The sequence below is a fragment of the Cherax quadricarinatus genome, chromosome 35, assembly GCF_038502225.1.
Source record: "Cherax quadricarinatus isolate ZL_2023a chromosome 35, ASM3850222v1, whole genome shotgun sequence".
Lineage (NCBI taxonomy): Eukaryota > Metazoa > Arthropoda > Malacostraca > Decapoda > Parastacidae > Cherax > Cherax quadricarinatus.
The window spans coordinates 28,089,706-28,101,720 of NC_091326.1; the positions used below are offsets into that span (position 1 = coordinate 28,089,706).

The 12,015-nt window shown below is 46.5% G+C and overlaps 1 protein-coding gene across 2 annotated transcripts in view; it reads right to left on the reverse strand.

Annotated features, from left to right (window-relative positions):
• LOC128703679 (phosphatidylinositol phosphatase PTPRQ) overlaps positions 1-11,280 on the reverse strand; it is a 90,232-nt gene extending 78,952 nt beyond the window's left edge. For both annotated transcript variants that reach the window (XM_070091477.1, XM_070091476.1), the window contains exon 1: positions 11,164-11,280. In XM_070091477.1, the coding sequence (XP_069947578.1) occupies positions 11,164-11,241 (78 nt within the window). In that variant the 5' untranslated portion in view covers positions 11,242-11,280. The remainder of the gene's footprint in view (positions 1-11,163) is intronic.
• Positions 11,281-12,015: the final 735 nt, after the last annotated feature.

Consider the following 12,015-nt stretch of genomic DNA (forward strand, 5'->3'; position numbering starts at 1 on the left):
TGGGACGTAAAGTGGGCCAACTGGAAGGTGTTCCAGGATTATCTTCATGACTTGTGGTCCACATACTCTCTATCTGAAGACTGTGATACGGCTGAACAGGAGCTAATCACTGTTCTCATCCAGGCAGCAGAGTGCGCAATTCCAAAGAAGTCTGCAGGACGCACTCACGAAAGAGACTGGTGGTTCTACAACGACGAGGTGCGGGAGCAGAACCACCGCATCAACTCTTTTAGGAAGCTATACAGGCGTAACCCTACTGCAGAGAACAGGAATACCCTGAGAGCCATTGTGCAGCATGCCTGCAAAGTCTCTCTCAGAGTAAAAACTGAGAAATGGCTGGAGTGGTGCTAAACATTCGGGCATCACACCACCTTATCTGAGATATGGGGTAAGCTCAACATAGCAATTGGCAAGAGCAAGCCGAGGCCACCAGCACACCCGAACCCATTCCAGGAAGCTGAGAAACTAGTGGAGCTTTTCACTTCCAGGGGAGCCTCCACTCAGCTCCCACAGGACATCCGGAATATACAGAGGGATCTTCTGCCACAGCGCAAGCTAACGATACAAGCTGCATATGAGTCGGAAGATGTGGCTGATGAAGACCTCACGGACTTGGAACTCCGACGTGCCATTAAGAGCTCAGGTGACACTGCCCCGGGCATCGATGGTGTTACGTACTTCATGATTGCACGGGCTGGGCAGAGTGGATGGGAGGCCATACTAGACGTAATTAACAAGTCGTGGAGGGCCAGGACACTCCCAGCAGCTTGGAAGAAAGCTACCATCGTACTAATTCCAAAGCCCAAGGACCCAGGCATTATGAGACTCATATCGCTGACCAGCTGCTTAGCCAAGACTGCTGAGAGGATGGTGTTAAACCGCCTCCTATGGAAACTTGGACCCTCTCATAATCACATATTTGGCTTCACCAAAGGAGTGGGTACAGCAGAGTGCATAACCACTCTACTAAGCAAGATTGCTGATAGTAACAAAAAACCTAGTATCGTCGTCTACCTCGACCTTGAGAAGGCATTTGAGCTAGCCATCCCCACAGCAATTCTGGCAATACTAGCTCGGAAGGGAATCAAAGGACGCCTCCTGGCCTGGATAGAGTCCTACCTTAGGGGCAGGTAGGCCTGTGTCAGCTTTCAGGGACACTACTCTTCCTTTAAAACCCTGGAAAATGGTACGTCACAAGGAGGTGTGCTCAGTCCTACCCTGTTTAACATCCTTATGCAGGAACTTGTGAGCCTTCCCTTTCATAGTGATACACAGCTCCTCAGCTATGCTGATGATCTTGCACTCGTAGTGAATGGGAAAGGCAATTTAGAACGACAGGCTCAGAGAGCTTTGGACCTAATTACGCAGTCTTGCAAGGAACGAGGCCTCAAGATCTCGGCCGAGAAATCTCTTGCAATGATGTTCAAGGGACCAGATCTTGTGAATAGATTACGTATTCAGGATATAGAACTTGAGTGGACAGGCTCCTACCTGTACTTGGGAATCTACATTGATAAAAAGCTGACCTTTCAGAAACAGGCCGAGTATGTCAGGTCACGTGCTCCACTCAGACTCAACGCCATGAGAGCCATGACGAGGCACCGTGCAGGGGCAAGCAAAGATGTACTTCGCTTGTACTATATACAAGCTATACGCTCGCTCATTGACTACGGTGCACCGGCGTTAGCTCATCTCTTTCCGCAGAGCAGGCAAAGGGGGGAGGTCGTACAAAATCAGGCGATAAGAACTATGCTTGGGGCCCCCATCTGGACCAACACAGTATGTCTCAGAGCTGAGGCCCGGCTTCCTTCCTTGGCTGACAGAGTAGGATACATAAACGCCTGCAAAGTGGCCACGATTCTGCACCGGCAGCAAGGTACCCCACTAAGGAGACGGATATTAACAACCATGACACAAGATCCCACACTCTTCACGGACTACTCCTGAATTCGTTCGTTTTGTGCTGCTGGGCGGAAGCTGCTTCCTATACAACTACTCCTTGAGAAGAGTTGTGTCCTTCCTGTTGCTGGGTACCATTCACCACCTCCCTGGCGCCCAGATCCAGCCAATGTTTGCATCATGCAGTTACCCATCTCTAAGCGTCTCTGCAGTCAAGACACCCTCAGCAATCATGCTGAGACAAGCATGGCACTGGCAGAGGGAGGCACATGTGCAGTGTATTTCACAGATGGTTCTGTCGATCCTGACAGGAAGAGAGCAGCAGCTGGACTGTACCACAATGGTCACACACAAGGCTGGCGACTCCCTGACCACTGCACGATCCTTCAAGCTGAGCTGGTGGCGATTCAGCAGGCATTGTCACATGCCCTACGACATCGACTCCGACCTCTCATACATGTTGATTCCACCTCTGCAATCAATGCCCTCTCCCATCCTCAACCACATGACAATGTTCACCTCATCACATCGATCCTGAGCATGACAGCCTTAGAAGTTCAGGGTAACAGATCGACATTGAACTGGATCCCCAGCCATGCTGGCATCCGGGGAAATGAGGCAGCAGATGATGCAGCCAAGGCAGCAACAGACTATCCACATGTTGGGATTACTGTACCAATCAGCCTACGACAGACCAAACTAATGGCTGCCAGAGCCACGAAACTTATGGGGGAGGTCTTAGGTGATACCCCATCTCAACAGTGGTACCGAGCAGCGACTCAGGGAGAACCCCCTCCATATGATAGAAGCTGGTCCAGAGCGCAGTGTACCGCCATCCATCGGCTTCGTTTGGGCTTTCCCACAGCCAAGATGATGGTAGACAAGGCTGAGGAGGAGATGCGCCAGTACTGTCAGCACGTTGTCCAGCGGCTCCTAACACACTATCTTCTGGAGTGCGAAGGTACTGAGACACTCCGCAGGCAACTAGGGGTCCTCGAAGAGGACCCAGAGATGACTGCGGCCACACTAGTGTACCACTGAGTCAACAAACCAGTCAAGCTGTTACCTGTGATAACGACATATCCTCCTCGCTAGTGTCCATAGTTAGAAGTACATATGGTGTTGTCGCTTATGAGATGCACCAGTTGAACTGACCAGAAGGGTGCTTGAGCAGCATACGTCGCATCATTGTAGAAACCTTTTTCCCTTGGGAGCCAGAGACGGGTCATCGGAAGATTGAGACCCGTGCCAGGACTACGGTCTTGGCGAACATTATACATACATACATACACCCCAGGTAGATCTGTTTGTGACTTGAAAAAGCCCACTGTGTGGGCTAAACGTTGTCAATAAAGGATCGCATTAAACTGCATATGTGTTTATGTTTCCAGGTCATGGTGTCAGTATTTGAAGGAGAAGCTTCCATCCTCTGCAGGGGTATACATAATCCCTTGTAATGACTGCAACAAATTATACGTGGGCGAAACATCAAGAGACCTCCAAACACGTATTTCAGAACACCAATACGCTATCTTCCTCTTCTGGAGTGGATTCATTGGGCGAATCCACAATGGTGGTAGCAGGTGACTGAAGGTCGACAGGAGCAGTGGAGAGGTGTAATGGTTGTGTAACAGCAGGCTGGGAGAGGTGGGAGACGGTGGTTGAGGCAGCATGATCAACGTTATCAGCGGTGGAAGTGGTTATAGAAGTTACAGGAGCAGTTGCTTGGGCAGCAGACAAGTCTGCAGGTGCAGTAAAGTTCAGGGAGTTGGGAAGGATCTTGAGGATGTCTGCTGAAGGTGTGGAGTCAAGAAAACTGAAGGCAGGCATGTTGTTCAGACGGAATAGTTCGTTAATAGTGGTGTTGAAAGTGCCGGGGTTTGCTGCGTTTGCAACGTGTGCATACACCATGCAGTACAGCGCCTTGGAGGAAGCACCGTCGGGGAGTGGAGAGAGGGAGTTGCTGGGCGATGGTGCCTGTAGATTAGCATGTAGAGTCATGGTGGAGTCGGTTTGTGGTTTGGTTATTCCAGCGTATGTCGGTGAATTGGAGATGTTCTTCAGAACTTCAGTTTTCTTCAAAATGATTTCTTTCCTGAGTGGGCACTTAGCTGCAAGGGTATGGTGATTACCCTTGCAGTTAAGACATGTTGGTGCTGTAGTAATGGTGCAGGATCTGAAATCGTGCCCATCATTCCCACATTTTGAACAAAACTTCTTATCCTTGATGGGGCAGTCCTTGGTGGTGTGTAGATAAGACACATAGGCAACATTTAGGAAACTTTATTCCGAAACGTTTCGCCTACACAGTAGGCTTCTTCAGTCGAGTACAGAAAGTAGGCAGGAGCAGTAGAGATGAGAAGACGATGTAATCAGTCCATCACCCTCGAAGTCGTAGATTTGAGGTTGTCAGTCCCTCTGCCTGGAGAAGCTCTGTTCCAAAGTCTGGAACTAACTGAAGATCAAGCGACAGTGTTGAGACTTAAATACTGTCGGAACGAGGGGTGCAGAGTAGTAGTAGTAGTGAGAATGTAGCCACTAGGAGGTCATGTCCCTCTCAGATCAAACTTGGTACAGAAGAGAAAAACACCTTGGTCAACCTTTTCAAGTGAGAATCGTTTGATCTGAGAGGGACATGACCTCCCAGTGGCTACATTCTCACTACTACTACTACTCTGCACCCCTCGTTCCGACAGTATTTAAGTCTCAACACTGTCGCTTGATCTTCAGTTAGTTCCAGACTTTGGAACAGAGCTTCTCCAGGCAGAGGGACTGACAACCTCAAATCTACGACTTCGAGGGTGATGGACTGATTACATCGTCTTCTCATCTCTACTGCTCCTGCCTACTTTCTGTACTCGACTGAAGAAGCCTACTGTGTAGGCGAAACGTTTCGGAATGAAGTTGCCTAAATGTTGCCTATGTATCTTATCTACCAACCTGTCAGTATTGTATACCATTTGATAATCACCCTTGGTGGTGTGTTTATATTATTATTATTATAATCAAAAAGAAGCGCTAAACCACAAGGGCTATACAGCAGGTGTGTTTATAGGAGTAGCAGGTCCAGCAGTGGGAGATGTATGTGAAACGTTCTTGTTCTATATGACTAGGGTGGATGTGGTAATATGAGATGGCCAGACCGTCAGAGGGAGCTTGGGCAGCCATTGAGATGTCTGAGAATGTAATCTTTAGCATATATGAAGCGTTAGGGATCTTGGAGATGCTGTCTACCGAGGCCCAGGTGTTTTGTTCCTCAATAGATGTCTTCAGTGCTTCAGTAGAGAGAGAGGTGACGATATTGTCCAGTCTTTTCACAAAGACCGAACGTTTCGACTTCAAGAATGGAGACGGGGATAGAGTGAATTGTTGTATTTGTAGGGTCCTGACTGAAGAGTCATCCATTAGTTTTGATGCTTCAGTGTCGTCTGTGCAGACAACAACGAAGGAGTAGTTCAGAGTGTGGATTGCCGTGAATTTGACCTGCAGGCAGGTTCTAACGACGGTAGCTAAAGCTAACTTCGAGGAGTCATTAATTGCGCCATTCACAGACTTGATTTTCACACGATGCGACAGCATTGTGAAAAGGATGTGACGTTTGTAGAATATAAATTTCCCACCCAGGCGGGGTCTAAGGGAGGCTTCTTGAGTGTAGAGCAACTGTGTGATCGGACAGAGGACGACAATGACGAGAATGAAGAGAATGAAGAGAACGAACGAACGAACGAACGAACGAAAGTTCAGGTATGATCCCAAATGGAATGAGCGGGGAAGACGGAACAGTCGAAGAATAGTGCTGGAGAGAAGTGTTCTTAGTCGTAGAAATAGAGCCAGGGCTTAACCCAGCAGCGAAGGCGATCGTAGGACAGATATTGAGAAGAGAAATTCAGCCTCTTCTGTTGGGACTCCGGTGGGGTGAGAGGGGAGGAAGGGACATGCGACGTTTAGCGCTAGAGAGGAGTGTAGAACTGAGCCATGTCTTAACCCAAAAGCTAAGGCGAACGTGGGTCAGAGAATGGTACCTGTCATAGAAGGTACCTGTCAGCGAATCCAAGGTTATTTGTAAATAAGGTTAGGAGCAGGATCATGCAAGGAGTACAAAAGGTTGTGTTGGATTGTGGGTCTGCGAATATCTTCGTCAAGGAGAGAGGTCCAGTAGTCATGTCGTGTCTCAAGTTTGTCTATCTGTCTGTCACTGAGCGTCTTCCAGTACAGATTCAGCGCAGGGATGTCTAATTGGGCATGGAGAGACTCGCTTGTGGCGAAGTCCTCCCATCTGACATCAAGCACCCAGAGCAGCGCCTTGTTCTAGACACGCTGCAGTTTAAGTAAGTTTTGTTTTTGCTAGAGGAGAGTAAGTTATCAGAGGACGTATTAGGGATTTGTAGAGGTGTAGTTTGGTGCGTTGAGAGGCATGTTTCAGCTTGTAGAGGCCCGCATGGGCCTTACTAGCTATTGCATGCCTTGAGTGAATGTGTACGTGTAAACGAAGATGGTAGTCAAGATTAACGCCAAGGACAGTGACAGATTATGTGATGGGGATATAAGTGCGGGTGTCAGCTGTTCTGAGCTCGACGGGTAATGGAGGATCACGTTTCCTGTAGTTAAAATATGTAATGCTGGATTTAGCTGCGTTGATTTTGATCCTCCATTTTTGTTCCCAGATGGCTATCCCGTCGACCTCATTTTGTGTTTTGTGTGTGAGTGTATCTATATTGGCATGAGTGATAAGTTGTGTAATGTCGTCTGCATAGGCTAGTGGGATGGAGTTGTGGTATACAGGTGCTGGAATGTCGTTTGTGTATAAAATGTAGAGGGTAGGGGAGAAGACAGATCCCTGGGGTACTCCGGCATTTAGTGTGAAGTAGACAGAGTAACAGCCTTGGAATTTGATTCTCATGGTGCGGCCGTCTAGGAAGTTGCAGGTTAAAGTTAGTGCAGAGTTTGTACTTGAGTCATTCGTGCCAGTGTCAAAAGCTTTTTCAACGTCTTTTGCAACCAAGGCTGTCCTGTTTCTTTGTTTTGTGTTTCTGTAGATGTAGTTGAGAAAGATGTTAATGGCATCCTGTGTGGATCTGTGTTCTGAAGCCAAACTGGCCATCAGAAAGTAGAGAATTGTGTTCCAGGTATCTGCGAAGGCGATGACTGATGAGTTTTTCAAAGAGTTTTCCTAAAGTTTCGAGGAGGCTGATAGGGCGATAGTTTCTAGGGTTAGAGTTGTCTTTATTGGGTTTAGGAAGGAGGATAGCAGTAGCAGCTTTAAAGAGGGAAGGGAAGTATCCAGAGGCAAGGGAGGCATTGAGGAGGTTTGTGTAGGCAGTAATGATAGAGTCAGGAAGGTGTTTCAGGATAATATGGTTTAGGCCAGAGGCACCAGGGGCCTTGGGAGGAAGGTGTCTGAGGAGAGTTTTAACGTCTGTGTTGGTGAAAGGAGTGTCAAGTTCTTGGGAGGAGGTAAGAGAGTCCAGATGGATGTGGCTGTCTGGTGTTGTTTCGTGAGTGTGTGTGTAGTGTTCCAGTGTTCTATGTTCTGAATATGTTGGATAGCGTTAGGGTGAGGTGGGTGAGGGTGGAAGATGTTCTCCCAGATGTGTTTGAAGATGTTAGTAGCAGCCTGCGGGTCTGAGATGTGTATGTTGTTGTGGGTGATGTGTTTGAATTTGTTGGAGGGAATGGTGCATCTGATTTTTTGATAAAGTTCCAGAAGGCTTTGGTGTTTTTGATGCGCTGTTTGTCTGCTTGTAGTATGAGCTGTGACCAGTGATTGTTGTGGTCTTGGTCTAGACTGTGTAGAATGTTGTTTCTGAGGTAAGTGAGATCTAATTGGACTTGATTAAATCTGTGTGTGTTGTAGAGGAAGCGGTTGTGGTAGCAGATAATTAGTCTTCTTGTTCTGATTGAGGGTTTGAAGGAATAAAGAGTGGTGTGGGTTTTCTTTGGTATTGCGGTGTTGGCTGCTTGTGTAATGGTTTCCTGGATGAGAGCAAGTTGAGTGTCAATGTCAGTGATGGGTTTGTTGTTGTAGTCATAGGTGAGATTAGTATTATGTATGTGTTGTTTGAAGGCATCCCAATCAGCGTTCTTGTAGGAGAAGGAAGGTGTGGCCGGGATGAGGATAGGGTTGGAGGAGATGTGTAAGATGACTGGGATGTGATCAGAGCCTGTAATAGGGCAAGGTGAGATGTAGTGTTGAAAGAGAGAGCTGACTCGGTTTGCCAGAATGATGTCTGGTTTGCCTTGGCCAGTGTGGTTGTAGGAGGTGTTGAAGTCTGGGCCGAGATGAATTAGGTGTTTATGTTTTGTGAAGTTGAGTAATTGCTGACCAAATTGGTTGTTACTGGTGTGATGAAAGGCTCTGTGTTTGGCATTCATGTCAGCTAGTAGGTATGTTGGTGTGTTGGTGTAGTTGAAGACTAAGGAGAGGTCGTGTATGTTGAGAATAGTGTTTGGGCGAGCATCGGTGGTGAAAAAGATAATGGGGCCAAGGTGGGTGTGTATTCTGACCGCAAGACAGTGTTGTTGTATAAAAGGGATTGGGAGAAATTCGTGTTTTATGTTGGATTTGACAAGGATGGCAATCCCATCGTGGGGATCATAGGGGGACTGTAGTGCAGTATAACCATAATGGCAGATGCGTTGAGGGGCATTGAGGCAGGTACTGTTTAGCAAAACAATATCTGGCCTGTAGATGAATGGTTCAAAGAACCAACACGTTGTTAAATTAGACACATGTGCAACTCTTGGGTATCTTTATTGAGGAAACGTTTCGCCACACAGTGGCTTCATCAGTCCATACAAAGGATAAACTTGAAGAACAGGAGGAGAATAAGGTAATCAGTCCCTCAACCTTGAGTCGATGTGGTCAGTCCACAGATTGATGGACTGACCACTTCGACTCAAGGTTGAGGGACTGATTACCTCATTCTTCTCCTGTTCTTCAAGTTTATCCTTTGTATGGACTGATGACGCCACTGTGTGGCGAAACGTTTCCTCAATAAAGATACCCAAGAGTTGCACATGTGTCTAATTTAACAATATCTGGCCTCTCTGCTTCAAGGAGCTCGGCCACTAGGTGTCTAATTGTAAAGTAAGAACATACGTTAAACTGAATCATCTTAAACATGATTTAATGGTTTCGTCATAGCAAAGTTAATGTCGGGGGAGGAGTTTGGATTAAAACCCGTGATAGTGGTGCCATCAGTGGATGTGTGTTTGTAGGTGCTACGGACCCGTTTCCTGGAGGGGGAGGAAGAGTTGGATCTGTTTTTATGTTCTTTGGTCTGTCTGTCAGAAGTTGGGGCAGGTTTAGGGTTGAGCGGATTTCGTTTGGAGGAGGAGTTGGACCTGGATGAAGTCTTGGATGTGGTGGAGGAGGAGTGGGCAATGGTGGATGCAGAGGAAGTGGAAGCTTTGGTAATGGAGGAAGAAGTGGGCAAAGAGGTGGGGGGAGTAGTAGAAGTAGTTAAGAGGGGTAGGGGAGGAGGGGTGTTGGTAGGATGGGTAGATGTGAAGAGGGGTAGGGGCTGAGGGGTGTTGGTAGGAGTGAAGAGTGGTAGGGGGGGAGGAGAGCAGGAGGGTGTAGGAAGAGGGGAAGTGGGAGAGGTTGTAGGGGGTTTAGAAGAGAAACAAGAAGGAGGGATGATTAGTGAGGGAAGATTGTTAGCAGACAAGATTAGGTTAAGGACATGCGAAGAGAAATTCAGATGTGGTTTATATACTCTAGTCAGGTGAGGCGAAGCAGGAGGTGGGGTCATAGTGGTACCATCCACTAGTCGAAGTCGGTCTTCGTCCAAAGGTTGGACAAGTATTGAAGAATTCTTTGCAACAAGAACCCATGATGCTGCTGTGTCTGACAGTTGTGATGAATGGTTTGAAAAATCGACAAGTTGAAGATAGAGACACTTATGCAACATATTGGAATCTTTATTCAAGAAACGTTTCGCCACACAGTGGCAAATGGTATCACTATGACCCCGCCTCCTCCTGCTTCGCCTCACCTGACTACAGTATATAAACCACATCTATGGCCCTCTGCTGTACATTCTACAAGATTGATGGACTGAACACATCGACTCCAGGCTGAGGGACTGATTACCTCGAACTCCTCCTCTACTTACACCTTTCTGCTTTGTATTGAACTGATGAAGCCACTGTGTGGTGAAACGTTTCCTGAATAAAGATTCCCACATGTTGAATAAGTGTCTGTATTATCAACTTGTCGGTTTTTCAAACCATTCATCATTACCGCATTTTCCTTATAGTTTTTGTCCAGCCAGCAATTGACACCAATTGTCCTGGACAACTATTCATTTCCAACTCCTCTCCTTGGCAAAATACCACATATGACAGGGTTCCCACCCTTCCTCCTAATTATCTCTATTTCTGACCTGTACCTGCTAATCAGGCCCTCACTCCTACGTCTGCCAACATCGTTGCCTCCAGCACTGAGACAGATAATAGGATTGCTCCCATTACCTCTCATAATGTCATCCAAATGGCTAACAATATCCTTCATCCCAGCCCCAGGAAAACACACTCTCTGCCTCCTACTCCTATCCTTCAAGCAGAATGCCCTATCCATGTACCTAATCTGGCTATCCCCAACAACAGCAATGTTTTTAACCTTCCTTGGCGACGTCCGTCGAGATGTCCCCAGTAGTCGACTCACATTCGTTAGGTAGCACTACACCTTCAGTTGTGGAATTCGTAAAGACGTTCTCGATGGTCTTCGTTGGGGTTTCTAGGGATGTCTCTCACGTCTGCCAATGCTTCCTTGGTGCTTGTTGTGGTATTCCCAGTAGAACACCCACATTCGTCAGGTAGCACCGAAAATGGGTTGGAAGTTTCCACATTAGTCTTCTGGTTCCTCGTTGTTTCTACCTCTCGAACAGTTTTCTTGATCCTCATCTTGGTTCCATGTTGCCTGGCCACTGACCAAGTTCCCCTCTTAAATTAACCTGGGGACTCAAAACAGGAGGACCACTACGAATCCTCTTGTTCTCCTCCTTTAATCGCCGTATCTCCATCTTAGCAACCCTAAACTCTTCTTTCAGCTGCTGGCAAAGTTGCTCAAGAGAGGGCATCCTGGTTCAGATTCACAGAGAGCACACAAACAGGTCTTCACAATGTGATAAATGGCTGAAAACCATTGTATTGGACTTACGTATTAGACTGATGAACCCATTGTGTGGCGAAACGTTTCCTTAATAAAGATTAACATATGTTGCATAAGTGTCTCAATCTTCAACTCCAAGTATGACTTACTTGCTGCTCCTGGCTTTCCTGAGTAGCAGCAGTCAGAAGTCCTACAACCAGCAGTACTCGAACCGACCAGCACAGCATGTTGGTGTTGTCTTTGTTTCCTCTGACTGTGGTTATCTCCTGGCTATGTTGGTGAGGCACAGCTCGTGGCCTTATCGTTTCCTGGTAATCATATCAGAAATTTAAGTTCCCACGACTACTGAGCATCTTGCAGTATGTTTACCTCCGGCTTATCTACCACTCGTTACAAAATGTTATTTTACATCTCAGTATTCGTCATGTAGCTTTTTGATTTTCAACTTCTGCTACATAACAGTTATTTGCACTAAATTCCATAGTCCATCAATCACTCTATTTACTTAATTATTCCAAAGTTTCTTGTTCGAATTTATTGTAATTCTAATACTTGCAAAATATGTATTTTTTTCATTGTTTCATGCAAGTTCAAAAAGTTTATTTATAAGCCCATAAGAATGGAAGAAAACTGCAGCTGGCTTATTATGGAAGTAAATGGTACAAAATATCGACACCATGGAAAAATAAACACATGTTGTATTGTAGTGTAATGTTGTATTCCTTTCTTATCTTTATACAACCTTCTTATTATATTGCTTTAAATAAAATAAAAAAAAAAAAACTTCCTGACCACTCAAAGCTGAAGAAGTATTTCCTAACATCCATGTGTCTTAACCGGGCTTTTAACTTCCAGCTATGACCTCGTGTACCTGAGACTCCACTGTCAAACAAACTCTCATTGCTCGTTCTGTAAGTTCCTGTAGTGGCATACCATTTGAGGGGAAGAAGCGCCACTTGAGGGTGAGAGGAGCCACATGAGGAGGAGGAACACCACTTGAG